The sequence below is a fragment of the Lissotriton helveticus genome, chromosome 3_1 (assembly GCF_964261635.1).
Source record: "Lissotriton helveticus chromosome 3_1, aLisHel1.1, whole genome shotgun sequence".
Lineage (NCBI taxonomy): Eukaryota > Metazoa > Chordata > Amphibia > Caudata > Salamandridae > Lissotriton > Lissotriton helveticus.
The window spans coordinates 176,069,377-176,084,460 of record NC_136061.1 but is presented as its reverse complement, the minus strand read 5'-3'; the positions used below and the strand labels follow the sequence as shown (position 1 = coordinate 176,084,460).

Below are 15,084 nucleotides of genomic sequence, written 5' to 3'. Positions count from 1 at the left end.
AGGATCTTCTGTTGCAGCAGCAGGGGAGGGTCCTCAACCTGAACCTGTCCACTCTGCCTTCTTGTGTGGAGATTGAGCGGCAACAGTTGACAGCTTTTGACCTTCATCACGAAGTCTGCAAAGTTATTCTCCACGAAATCGGTATACACCTGCCGATGGAACAAATTTTGAAAATATTGTACAGAATGGTCTATTGACCCCTTATCTGCTTCTTTGGCAGATATTCCCTTGTTTATCCTTTCCTTGGCCCTGCAGGGCTCTGCTTTGGGCACTTTAAAGGGTACCTTTTGGCACTCTCAGGTTTCTTCGGCTGCCAGAGAAGCGTTCACTTTTATAGTCCCCTCTGGTGCATAGGTTTTTGAAGGGGTTAACCCACTTGTTTCCCCCTTCACCTTTTCCTATGCCACAATGGGACCTTAATTTGGTCCTTACTTTCTTGATGTGTGCACCGTTTGAGCAACTGCACAACTGCCCTCTACGGTTGCTCACTATCAAAACAGCTTTTTTGGTGTCAATTACCTCTGCCAGGAGGGTGAGCAAACTGCAGGCACTGTCATCACAGCCTCCTTACCTGACTGTCTTTCGGGACAAAGTGGTACTAAGAACTAGGGTATCCTTTTTTCCCAAGGTTGTAACTTCCTTCGATCTAGGACAGTCCGTTACTCTACCCACTTTCTATACTCCTCTGCAGCCTTCCAAAGAAGAGGAGCGTCTCCACCGTCTGGACACAAAAAGAGCGTTATAGTTCTACCTTGATCGCACTAAAGAGTTTTGGGTGGATGGCCAACTCTTTATAGGGTACGTGGGAGCAAAGAAGGGGTGTGCTGTTCAAAAGAGGACCGTCTCTGGTTGGGTTATCCTCTGTATAAAAATATGTTACTTCTTGGTAAAGATGCAGCCTCCTGAAGGCCTTAGGGCCCATTCCACCAGGGCAAAGACAGCCACCACAGCCCTCCAGCGTGGGGTTCTAATTGTTGATATCTGCCAAGCAGGCATGTGGGTGTCACTGCACATGCTTGACAGATACTATTGCCTGGAGTCTCAGGTTCGCAGGTAAGGCCTGTTTGGCCACTCTGTTCTTAAGGATTTTCTGGTCCAAAACTTTTCCGCAATCCCACCTCTGGGGAAGATATTGCTTAGGTATCTGGTCAAAGGTAAGGAATCTGCGGCTAGATGTCTCTTATCAGATGGACAAGTTACTTACCTTCGGTAACGCCTCATCTGGTAGAGACACGATCTAGCCGCAGATTCCTTACCGACCCACTCATCCTCCCTGTACTGCGGAATTGTTTTTAGCGTCAGGGCTGTTCCTCTTCAGGGCTCTAGCTGTTCTTTATTAACACACCATGGTCAGTCACTTCATGGCTCTGCGCTTCTGACGTAGATAGTCATGAAAAGTACTGACATCAGTAAGCCGGAGTGGCAGTTATATTGACGAAGCGGACGTCACAACTACGACAAACATGACGCCAACAACGTCTTACGGAGTCAACCGGCGCTACCTACCGGCATGCAGGGGTACTGCTATGAAAAATCTTCCGGATCCAGCCTGACGCCTGGAAGTTCAAAGGCAAGGAATATGCGGTTAGATCATGTGTCTACAATATATGAAGCCTTATTTTTCTTTACTGTGTGTTTAGTTATTGGTAGTGAGGACAGAAGATTAGGTCTTAAGGACGTCTTTTCCCTCATGTTTGTAGTAGGCTGCAGGTGAATGACTGCGAAAGCAGGCAACATCCCTAAGAATTGAAGTACCTCCGACTGTCTGGTCAGGTTGGTCACCTTTTATATTTGGTGCACTGAGGAAACAATTGTTCTGTCTTTGTGTTTCCAGGGAGCTGAAGGCCTTCTGGCATATGTGACTACAGGAACCTAGAAACAGTAACGTAGGACTATGAGGTTTTGTCTTCTTCCCTCCAAGAGCATGAACATGAAAGGAGGACTATAAGTAATTCTCTATGCCTTTTTCACATTGCATTTTGAAGAAGAGATTTTTGCCAAGTTTGTAATGTTCTTTTGAGGAACTGTAGTTTACAAAACCTGACACTCAATTTACAGTGAATTAACAAATGGACAACGGAGAAGTAAAATTTAGTGAGATAGTTCAAGGATTAAAGAGTATGATGTAAAGTGTCTTACATTTCAAAATATGTATTGAGAATCATTTTATTTATGAAATTTAAGCAAAGAATATTATATGGCTAGTGATCTTTCGTGGAAAAAGGGGCATGGTTTATCACTATGGAAATGCATTACTTTTATGTTTGCAATTTGTGTTCTAATTAGTGTTTACTCTTGCAAAGTTATTATTGTTTGATGTAATTAAGTGTGCTTTTGAAGAATTGCCAGACTTCAGCCAACTGTGTTGCATGATTCACTGTTGAGTGGAAGGAAGTGGAATGTCCTCCTTTAAGCAGTTGCGGCGGCTACCTGGAAGCAGCAGTGTGACGGGTGGACAAAAAGGGGGAGGGGTCAAGTTTAAAAAAACAAATCCCATACCTCCCGACCGGCTGGCTGGCTGGATGGCCACCACTCCCTCTCCTGCGTCCTCTTCCTAGCTTCTTGCGAGAAACAGGAAGCACCAGGGCTTGCATGCTAGCCTCAGCCAATCATCGCTGCACGTGACACGGTGCACAGCCAGGGGCTGAAGCGGTGGGCATGTTATGTAACCTGCATGGAGAACAAGGAAAGTGTGCATGACTGTTTAAGGCAGCCCGAGAAGGTCAACATAACAGTTATTGCGCATTAGGAGGGCTGTACCACTCCTCCCCTGCTTTTCAGGCTCAACCCCTTACGCAAGCTGCGGCAGCAGGTGGACAAAATAAAATGATGATAATACTATTTTTATCATTTTTTTCCCTTTCTTTTGCTGCTTCAAAGCAGCAGGCGATGCTCCTCCGCCTTAGCGGGGGGAGCTGTCACTGCCTTTAAGTTGTGTTGGGTGCATGGGGTGATGCATTTGTGGTTGCCTCTGCAGAATATTGTTAAATGTGCGAGTTACTGGCTGATTGGGTAGAAGGAGATTTGTACACTACTGCTTGCAGTTTTGGATCTGTATACTAGATGTGCATATTTTTGTGTGTGAATTCAGGGAAGGCATCTATCCTTTCGTGAAAGGATTTACAGTTTTGCAAGATTGATAAATTGTAGTACCATTATGTTTGGTGTTATGTATGTGGCACTGCATGCTCTTAGCTTTGCATATCTGGGGAAGAGGAGTACTCTGTCTCGTTGTGATAGAAGAGTACCCCGTCACAGGACAATATTGTGTTTCTTGTTTGAGAAAAGTGTTGTACCAAGGGTAGTGGTATTGCTAATGTGTTGAAGTTCAGTACCCTGTCGCAATGTAGGCTATTATGTTTTATTTATTTGGAGAAGTGTAGTTTTGCTGGTATCTGATGTACATATGTGGTGCAATGTAATATCCTTGTAGGTAGTCACTTGGTTATTTCTGGAATGTGGCGTTTTGTTACTTAGTGACGGTAGAGTGCTTTTTTACCTACATGCGCTCTTCAGTGCATCAGTGTGCGCTAATGGATGATTTGATTTGATAATTTCCAATTGGAGGTTCATTCAAACTTCAGTTTGTCAGCAAATCTGGGACCACTATTTGCAAGCCTCTGAACAGTAACAAAAGAGCTTCTTCCAAGACAGCAGCGTTTTGCAAATACTCAACCTTCCAAATAGACAAGGAAACGAATTGTCTCATGAACTACAGGAAGGATATCTACTAATCCAGAGATCCCAAATGGCCATAATCCCATTTGTGAAATCCAAAAAGGCTATCACAAATGGGATTATAACAAGGCACAGTTTACACATTTGATATAAATATGCCCAGTAAACTTGTCCGGTAGCAGAATAAACTTGGCTCAAGCTAGGAACGAAATTAGATGTCCAAAGAAGGATTACCCCTGTGGCCCTGTTCCTGTAAACTAGTCCAATCAAGCAGCTGCAAGAATAATTAAATATTTGGGCTTTAAAATAGATTAAAGCCCAAGCCATTGATTTGTAGTTTATTGGAAGGACTCTATTTGATCCGTTAATGAGTGTAATCCAGCAAAACGTGCAAATAGGCATAGCCCAAATCCCTATAATGTCTAAAAAAAAATAAAGTCCTCTTTCCAGTCAATCAACAAAAAACATTAAGGGAAGCTTTACTTTTTTCGCAAGCCATTCGCTAGTGTCTCCTCTGTCTATCTTTTCTCCCAAGAATTGCCATCTCAGGGAGATGCCAAGATATTGTCTCGGGCTTTAAAAAATTGCAAGAATTTCCTGTCGCATCACTCTCAAGAGATCACGCGATGTCCAGGACTTTTGTGAAGATCTCCCTACCTTGCGACCAGCTTGCTCCTTAAAGAGCACCTTCTTTGTGGAGGCACCCATGCCCTACAGACAGCTTATATTGGAGGCCTTTACATGGCAGCTGCTTTGCAGGTTGTGGCCTTTCTGTGCAGAAGTGGAAGTTGAGGTTATGATCCTACTTGCTGGGTGCATGGAAGCATCTGCTTAGGAATTCCACCCTCAGATCAATCTCTCCAGCACTGAAGAACATCAGGGAAAACTGTCGTCAGAAATAGCTCCCATCCACATTTGCTCCCAGGAGCTGAAATGCTTCTCGTCCATGGTGGCCCTGCTGAGGAATTGCCAGTGAAATTGATGCAGGCTTCAAAGTCCACTCAGCACAACCAGTCACGTCAGCTGCCACTAGAATTTGTGCCAAGGTCACCATCCTGTTTCTAGCAGGGCATTAAATGAGTGGGATTATACATATCCGGAATGTGAGAGATACCATCTCCTTGTTTACCATCATAATGTAGTAGTGTAGTTGCCCTGACCCCTCACTGGGACAGGCTTCATGGCCTCTTAAAGATGAAACTGTTAGACATCTGACAAAGGTTTAATGGATGATGACAGAAATAAGTAGGCTGTTGAAAAGTGAACCTGGGCTGCATAACTGCTGTGGGTGACCCAGAGCACCCCTGAGTCCTGCTGATCCAATGGTTCTGGAGAAAAAGAGTTGTGTTGCCAACACTGTAGTAGCATATGTCCTTTAAGATAGAACATCAGATGGGAACTGGCACTGTGAAAGTCACTGGGATATTTTGGTCTCCGATCAGGTCACAATACATACTTGGACTTATGTTTAATACAGGCGTTAGAGATTTTCCAGCTTAAATCAGCTTTCACTTTTATAGACTGTAAAACCTTTGGAAATGAAGCTCAGTAATTTAGCAATGACTTAGAGACTTAGACAGACATATCCCATAGTAAGCCACATCTATGAAGGGTGTTTAGACAAAATATCAGAGAAAAAATATTGTGTGGACAAAATATTGTGCCAAGAACATTGAGGACGAAAATATTGTGACAGTAAGTTTCTATAGGTAAACAAAGTTTTACTATTTATAACTCCACATATAAAGTACCTTGAGGATATATATTCTTCGAGGTACGTAGATGTGGAGTTAAATATAGTAAAACTCTACTTACTTATTTGCACTTACATTCTTGATATGTTGGTCATTAACATTAATATTCTGTCCACATGATATTTTTGTTTCTAATATTCTGTCAGTGATCCTCTATGAAGGAGTGACAAAGATTATTTTCATTGTAATGTCAGATTGATTATCTTATCCTAATACTCTGGCTTGAAGTTTAAAATCTTAAGTCATGTCTGGCAACTTCCTTCTGCAAAGCACACTATTTATAGACCATTCTCATGTTGTACATTGTCAGCTAGGTCTTGGAACATTAGCTGTTTCTGTTCAGCTGCTTTGCCAATGGTTCCCATGTACCCATAATCCTCTTGGGCTTAGTAGTTAAACTCCTACTATAGATCAGACCTAATCGCATTAGCTTTACTTTGGGAGCTCCCAATGCACCAGTTTAGGTACTTCCTATACTTCAGGGTTTTTAGGTATTTGGCCTTGTGAGAGATAAAAACCTTGCCTATGCTGTGGTAGATGTACCACAACAGACTGAAGTAAGGGGTCATGGGCAACCAGTAAAAATTACTGATTTATCCTTGAAAGGCTGGTATGTATTGTCCACAGTCTTCTCTTTAAAACAGGCTTCTCCACCAAATAGCTCATAAGCTCCTGGTAGCTCTCCAGCGACATGTAAGTAGCTCTCCTGTTTGCAACCCAGAGAACTAAATGAGAGGTCTTTGCTTTGTTGAATTAATATATGTATGCTAAAACTGAAAAGTGTGCATTCAAGATCAAACTGTCTGTATTATAAGTTGATGTTTTGCGAAAAATGGTTGATTTTCAAATATATATTTTAAGTTGATATTTGAGTGATACAAATCAGTGTTGGGGAGCATGTATAATTCATTTTATTAACTTGGTGCTAGGGGCACAGGGCAGAGCAGGCACATCCCAGAGGCCGTGAGGGAAACGGCCGCGCCGCAGACACTAGCAGCGCTCTTCCTGCCGTGAGGGGAACGGCCGCGCGGATACCGGACTACACCTCCCAGCAGCCCCACCGCACCTCTGACGCTACTGCTGCGCCCGGAGGTGCCATAAAAACGCGGTACCCCTCCCGCCACGCAGGACGTGCGCGGGTGGGCGCCGGGCTATGCCCGGGCAAAGGGCAGGCCGTCCGAGGACGAAAGAGGACGGGACGGGCCACCCCCCTTGCATCTCGGGATCAGGATAACTTGGGTCCATCGTCTGAAGTTCCATAAAGGGATGAGGAGAAGGAGCAGAAGGCGTACCGATTTGGACACTGGACAAAATTAAAACAGTATGCCAGACAACTAAAAATTCAAGGGGGGCTTAATATTGTGAGCATAGGTACTTCCATCCGGGACTTGGTACAGCTGCTTTACGGGACGTTTTAGCTGGCGTAGCATGGCTCCCAAAGTCAGTACCCGTGCCACGAAAGTCAAAACTAACTTACCCCTAACCCCCAAGGTAATTGTACAAGATTGTAACATAGGGTCCCCTTTTAACATACAGCCTACTGCGATAGATCTAATGCTGCGGAAAGTCAACAATGAGATAGAGCGTCAAGTAAGAAGACTGTCGATAACTCCATTATCTGACAGTACCATTCCTTCACAGGTTGTTATCGATGAGTTGACAGTTAATTCCCCAAATACTGATATAGAGGTCCTTACACAGGACATTCCTGGCGCGCAGCCAGATATCAGTATACTTGAGAAATCTGGCAGGTCAGACAAGAAAGCTCCTACCAGTAAGAAAAGAAGACCGTGTCAGAAAACCCTAGCCCAAAAAAATCTAAATCTCGATCATTAATTCCGCAAAACAGACCCACTGAGGATATTGAGATCCATAACACAGGTCCCCCATCCTGGATGGCTGATCTAGTCACAAACCTACAAAACTCCCTAGAAACACTCATAGCGAGCCAGATTAAACCTATAATCAGCAGACGCGACAAAATCATAAACAAGTTAAATAAGAAAGGAAGGACTCAGGTTAAACCTGTGAACAGTGTCAACGGTAGTATCTCCACAACATTGACCAGCCCAGTCATTCAGCCTGCCATAGCAATTGACCACACTGCCAGTAATAAGCATACTGTAGCGCATTACACAACACTTACTGATCCCTCTATACCCACGAATGCTGTATCATGCCAGGGCAGAGGGCCCAGTGTAACTGAGGGGGGCCAAGTAAGTTAATAGCACATGGGCAAATGGGAAAACTAGTACACCAAACAAGATGTGAAATTAACTCAAGAGTAGTAAATTCCCTACCCAGTATAAATCTGCCACCTGAGGCCTGTCCTTATGTAGTGGTACTCGGGGTGGGGGGTTGCAGAATTGAAACCTGAGCAGAAAGAATCCTACCCCAAGCTTAAAAACAAGACAATTTCGTGACTGAACACAAATAGACCGCTGGGAGGGAATGAAAGTGGAGAAATCATGAACGTCAGAAGAGTGAACTGGATAGGTAGTAAAAACAAAGACCTAGCGACTGGTGGAATATATACTGTCGAGTGGCTCACTACAATCACCAAGCAAAATCAAAACGCTGCCACTGGGATATTTTTACCCCACACAATATGCCCCCTATAATTTCAGACATTACCCCGGGAGAGCAGGCATAGGCCAACCTGTAAATGGGATGGGCAGGTTTGCCACAAACGCTGTGATGGAGCAAGAACAAGATGCTGCCATTTGGGAGAATAGATTCAGCCCCTTGTTGAGCTTAGAAGACAATGATTGACCATGAATACATCAGGTCCAAGTCGTTGAGCACATTTATATGGAGGGTGACGCCATAAGTTCATCTAGCGGGGAAGGTGGATATATGAGGCAGAAGAAAAATAATGCACCATCACTAAAATCATCAGGTAGCCAAATATATTCCCCAATGGCAAGCATAGAAAGGGTGATTATTCAGGAGGCTGAAAAGCATCACATCCCTCAAATAATTTGCTCACAGGAGGCAAACTGGAGGGTGGCACCAGCTCAGCATCTGACACAAAATCCTGGGATCGATATTACACCCCCAAGGTCAGAGGAAGGGCCGACACCCGACTGTAACAAAAATCTAGGCAGGGACCCTGAGGGGGAGCTGAAAATCTTATCTTGGAATATCGTGGGCCTGGCAGGAAAATTCCACAATAAAGAATGGAGAGAGTACATAGGGGGGTTCCAGATAATTAGTTTACAAGAAACCAGGGCACTTGCTAATAACCCCTTTCATATGGCCGGATATAAATGCTTTTTTGAGCCAGCACAAAAATCTAGCTCAGGAAGAGCCATTGGAGGTCTGGTGGTATATGTAGACCTTAACATGACCGGAGTATGGACGAGCCCTCCATGGTCAGCACATAATATACAGGCGCTACTGTATGTAAGACCAGGACTCAGACTAACATTGTTCAACCTATATAATGCAGGGTCTGTAAATGAAAAAAACCAAACGTTGCTGAAACTAGACCACAGACTCCAACAGGAACTAGATTACAGAAAAGGGGTTATGGAAAAATCTATGGTAGTTGTAGGTGATTTTAAATTGTCACCTTTGTCCTACTTTGTTTCCCCCGAACGCAGATTGGTCCCGATGCTCCATGGAGAAGGGCCCACATTTCGAACACTCTACAGAAGGTTCAGTTCTTAGTAATCTATTAAGGACTCATGATCTGGAACATACAATAGAGGTGGTCAGCCTAGCAGAGGATGGGTCCCTTACTCCAACTTTCAAAGGCAGAGGATGCTCCTCTTACATAGACTATATCCTTGTTTCTAGGCATGTAAAAAAGTCAGTTAGTACAGTAGGGACTGAGTGGAGCGCATTTAGCGATCATAACCCCCTAATTTTAACATTTAAACAGTGGGGTCGCTCTAAGTTTAGCCCTCTGAGGGATAGTGTGTTGAAGGCTATAGATCAAGGAAGGTGCCTCAGATGGGCAAAAATCGATGGGGAAAAATTTTACAAAGACCTAATGTCACAAGGGAAGGCTCTGATAGAGGAATGTTTAGATCCTATGATAGAGGGGAGTAACTTGCTTGGGGCATTTAGCTCAGTGACCAAGCTGGTAGATGGTCTACTAAAAACAAAAGCCCCCATGAAGAATAATCTGCAGCCAAGGTGGTTTGATGGCAAGTGCTCACGAGCCCTGAGAGACTTAAAATTTAGTTTAAAATCTAAGCCCAGGGACTCCTATAGAATAGCTCAGTGCAGACATATGTACAAAAATGCACTGAAACAAAGAAAGACCACCCTACAAACGGAAGCTTGGGCAGATCTGAGAGAGGCAGGAGAAAAAAGGGATATGTCTCAATTCTGGAGGATTGTTAATAATCCCTCCTTCCAGGATAGCAACACCCCTGAGATCGGGTCGAGCATTTTACCAGAACAATGGGTCTCACATTTTGAGGGATTATATAACCATAAGCAGGATACATAAATGGATTGCGGGGGGATGCCCAATTGGGAACAGGTATTGAGTTCACCCTCGCAGAAATAACAGCAGGGATCCAAGGCCTCACACGCAATAAAGCGCCGGGCCCTGATGGCACTCCACCTGATTTATACCTGAGTAAAGTAGATCTTTGGGCCCCCATCCTCACCAGAGTGTTAAACACTGCCGTCCAGCTTGGTTTGCCCCACTCTTGGTCTACAGCGGTCATTGTCCCTATTTTTAAGAAGGGTAACAGGGACAACCCGCAATGTTACAGGCCAATTTCCCTGATCGACATCTCATATCATATCATATCATATCATATCATCGACATCTCAGAAAAGATTTTGGGCCGGGTAATCTTGCAAAGGCTTATGGACTGGACCGAGGAACACCATCTAGTTGCGGACATTCAGTATGGTTTCAGAACAGGAAGGTCCACAAGCGATCAATGTCTTAATTTGTATTTGTTGGTCGCTAAATACACTAAAGCTAGCAATGAGGCTATGTATTTGGGCTTCATGGATTTGGCTGCAGCCTTCCATCATGTAAATAGGAACAAGTTATGGTGCCTGATGAGGGATATGGGAATAGACCTAGGCCTGATTACCATCTGGAGTGAACTACACCAGGACACAACAGCTAGGGTACGTTACAACACGGAGGGGGGAACACAGATTAATTTCCCTGCACAAGTGGAGTGCGACAGGGTTGCATCCTAGCACCCTTTTTGTTCTCGCTCTACATCAACAACCTAGAGAAGGCATGGCTGGCTCTAAACTCGGACTGCCCAAAAGTAGGATCGCGTCGTATCCCGGTGCTTTTGTATGTGGATGACGCGGTCCTGCTTGCACGCAATCCGAGGGGCCTGCAATGCCTAATCGATGGCTTTGTTAAGTTCATGGGGAGTCTGGATCTGTCGGTAAACCTGAGTAAATAGTTTGTGATGCTAGCAGACTCTAAACCATGTAATAGGTTCTCTTATAGGATAGGGAACCACACATTAGAGAAGGTGAAGTCTTTTTCCTATCTAGGGTTATTGTTCGACGGGGCACTCAAATTCAGATCCCTAGTGGAGGACCGTTGCTCAAAATTAATCTCCACAAATGGTGTCATAGCAAACTACGGCCGCAGGCTGGGTCGTTAGTCTCCTGAACAGATCTTGAACCTCTATAATTCGATAGGTTGTGCAAGAGTAGTATATGGGTCGGAAGTCTGGGGTTACGTGAATGTGCAGCAATTGCAAGTTGAGGAAAATAAATATATGCGAAGGATTTAAAAGTCCCTCACTGTACCTCAGCCGCAATTTTACACAGCGAACTAGGAAGTCCTTTTATTAAGTCCAGATTAAGCTAAGACCTGTATTGGCATGGTTGAATACCTGGTCAAATCCAGAGGCAGTCTTAGGTAGACACATTTTGGAACACTGCTTGCACAGGGACAAAGGGTTACATATTCCCTAGCTAAATTATGTTAAGATCACCCTGGAAAGTATTGACCGGAAGGATTTGTTCATCAATCCTAAACTCATTTTACCCTCGGATAAATTAAATATTAAAAAAATACTATCCAATCACTATGTAAATCGCAGATCAGCAGGGGAAACAACCAAACAATCGGTGCTGCCCTTCGTCTCATAAAATGAGGGCATGGAGCCATACTTGTACCTGGTACATAACACACATGATAGATTCCTAATGACCGCCTTAGGTTTAACCTATTACCACACTTATTAGCGGATCCTGCAGGATTTACATTAACTATTGCGCAGAAGGGTGCTAGTGGCTGCGACAATAGGTCTCCGCAAGACACCCTTCATTTTGTACTTTTGTGCCCATTTTTTAAATATCCCCGGTGTAAATATTTGATTCAAATTTTAAAGAAAGAAAAATGTAGACACGCTAAAATGACTTTACTCTACCTGCAAAGAGCTAATGACCCATGGACACTCTATTGTATTATGAATTTTTTTAGGCTTGCCGTGAGGTTAAGAAATACAAGAGGAGTTAGCTAAAATAATGTGTTTTTTAATCATGTATTCTTTTTACTCTTTTACCTGTTTGTATTGGTAATTCTAGATGATCCTCAGCTGTAATTTAATCCTATTTTAACTTTGTAAATATATTGTACTTTTATGATGTTTTTTCTAATCATCTAATAAAGAATTACTGAACTGACCTGAACTTGGTGCTAGTGGCATTGCTGCGATGGCTGTTGTGTGTTTCCCATGTAGAGTATTTTTTACATTACTGCTGGCAAACATGCCTGATACATTGAGGTGATCCCTGCTGGTGATATTGTATATGGGGGCCGCTCATGTTCCCTTGTCTTATGTGTTTACTATTACATCTCGAATAATATTAGTAGCTCAGGAGGAGTGTCTTTGAACATATGGAGCTCTTATTAGAGAAAACTTTAGAGACTCCTGCTTTAAAACCGTATCACACCAAACTTTAGCATGTGATAACACATCTTAACATGTGAGCATTCTTGCATATCGAGCCATCCCGCTGGCGTCTGCAAACCCCACTGTAAATCAGCAAGGCTTGTATGTTCCTGGAGATTGAGAGGGAAGAGGCAAAACTTCCATGGTTGTCCAGGGCATGAAGACCTGTCCTGACACCCTGCATAGGTGTATTCAATGCATAGACATGCTCTAGGACTTTCCTCAGAGAACCTGGAGGCCATGCCGGCTGCCATGAAGTCTTCCTTTAGATTTTGGTACAGAAACAAAATGGCTGAGATTGTGTCGGATGACAGACTGACAAATATAATTTGTTTTTCCCAAGCGGTTCCCTTCATTCTCAGCTGGAGGGGATTTAGTGTAAAAAAGCTTACCAACCCAGCCACCAGTTCTAGATTTGGGTGGATGTGCTACTGCTGATCCAGTGGCAGCGCTGATGTCACTACAGTTGCTTGGCGACCCAACCACCAAAGCTCTGGGTGCTAAGTCTAATTTTTTTCTCAACAAATGAAACTAAATGGGAATATTTAAATAAGAAATGTTTAAAGGTCAAAAATAAATTGTTCCTAGGTTTGGCCTGACAGTAAAGAAATATTAATGAGTTTGTTGGATAACTGTTAGGTTACATTTTAATTTAATCCAGACTGCTGCCCTTCACATGATCCGGTCACTGAGCAGAAAAGGGCATATATTATCTGTGTAAGTCCAATTGGAGAGGGGAAGTGTCCTAATCCTGCAACAGTGATATGAGCTAAGGAAATTACATTTTAGATACCAGTAACAGATTCTCAGTTAGGTCAGCCTCTGGTGGATATTCACAATCTATTTGAACAAACAAATCTGATCAAGTAATACTTGCAATGTGGTTAACCTATATGCAATAAGTAATAGGCTTGTGATGGATTTGAATTTGAATTTTATAACAAAATGCGTTTTGGGTGGTGAGAATGAGGGCTTTATATTGTTTGATGAGGATACAGTGATCAGAGAGTGGGGTAGGGAAAAATGGGTCATGCCTTTTATTGTGCTTAAGTGTACAAGTCACTTATTTCTAATGTATTTTCTGTTCATTTTACCTTTGTACTGGTGTTTACTTCTTTGTCAGCCGAGTGCTTTATATGTGTTTACCTTTTTTTTGTTTACATTTTAGTTCTGAGGATTACCCTGAAATAGAGCGCCTGTTTCCTGAGGCAGACATCCAGTACATCCCTGATGCTGGGCACTGGGTCCATGCAGATCAGACATCGCTGTTCATCGCAGCCATTTGTAACTTCCTGCTGCCCACATGAAGCGAGCACAACAGGGTGCATCAGTGATAGACTAGTCTGGGACCAGACTCACAAGAGCCCTGTATTCTGAATGGACATCTGACCACAGATCAAGAAACGTCAGGGATAGAGGTGATATTAATTTGAATTCTAAACCTATGAAACTCAATTTGTTAACGAAGCACAGATCTAACGCCTGGAAACAATGCAGAAGCTACAAGCTACGGGCTGCTTGAGACCTTCATAGCATTTTATATTTATTGCCCACATCCTCATTATTTCTCCCGCCTGGAGTCATATCGACTTTACATGGAAGCAGAAATAAAGTAATTTTACCATGGTTAACTTGTCTTTCGGTGACTTCTTTTTTTTATAAGATATTTCTTTTTCAAGGTCCCATACTGTTGACTCGAAGGTTTAAATAGTAGTCTTTTTCCCACTATCCTTAAAAATATATATTTCTTCAACATTATTTCTTGCATTTCCTTTACGGCTCGACCCAAGCTGTTTCTAAATACACACTTTCTGCCACAGAAAAATGCTTTAAAAATGCAATTAAAAACATACCCCGTGTCTCTATTCATATCATGGCGTGGAGACAAAGGACTAGCTTTGACATTTAGTTTCTATTGATGCTAATGGGGCTAATATCAGAGTTCCTCATGTCAGTAATATCATGAGCAATCTTAAAATGCAACTCCCCTTTAGAGACTAAACACTGCCTTTCTCAAATCTCAGCAGTAAATCATCAAGGAGACGTTTTCCAGAAGATTTTATCCACCATTAATGTTGGAAACAACAGCTAGATCACATCACCAGTGGTGCAGTGCAATGTGGTTTTGATTGTGCGGGGCTTGCATTCTATAAAATTATCTACTTTAGTCTTTCAGGACATATAACATGACTGCAGTTGTGGTGCATGCTTCTCGGACTCTTAGTGTAATCTTGGGGCATTGTTTCTTGGTACCACCTCTGCAGGTATGAGTTTTTAGTTCAGGAACGTGCGAGCGCAGTGCTTCCTGAAACTCTGAGTAAGTGAGGCAGGAGAGAGAGGGACAGAGAGTGTGTTTGTGTGTGTCACTATATATTAACAGTTCAGTAAAACGGCACTGAAGAATGTTCATCACTGAAAGTCATTTTCCAAAAAGTCTCAGTGTAGTCGGTCTGTGTATTTTCCTGCTGAACGCTCTGTCATGGAAAAAGGATGTATGTTTGCAAAACATCATGAAGAAGAGAAGCAGCCTGATAGGCTACCATTGATGAGATTAAAAAACAAACAAGCATTTACAATGCAATGGTCTCGGCATTATTAAAGGTAGAGCTATTGGCATTGCTCATGATTTTTTTTTAATCATAAATAAATGGCATTGTCATTACAATGCCAATAGTTTAATCGTTAAATAAATGGCATTGTCATTTACAATGCCCATAGCTTAATCGCTCGCAAATGCATGACCTATTGCA

The 15,084-nt window shown here is 42.9% G+C and overlaps 1 protein-coding gene across 4 annotated transcripts in view; it reads left to right on the top strand.

The window, feature by feature from the left end:
- Positions 1-13,966, top strand: part of ABHD11 (abhydrolase domain containing 11) — a 149,895-nt gene extending 135,929 nt beyond the window's left edge. For all 4 annotated transcript variants that reach the window (XM_078679504.1, XM_078679507.1, XM_078679506.1 and 1 more), the window contains one exon: positions 13,503-13,966. In XM_078679504.1, the coding sequence (XP_078535630.1) occupies positions 13,503-13,641 (139 nt within the window). In that variant the 3' untranslated portion in view covers positions 13,642-13,966. The remainder of the gene's footprint in view (positions 1-13,502) is intronic.
- The last annotated feature ends 1,118 nt before the right edge of the window (positions 13,967-15,084 follow it).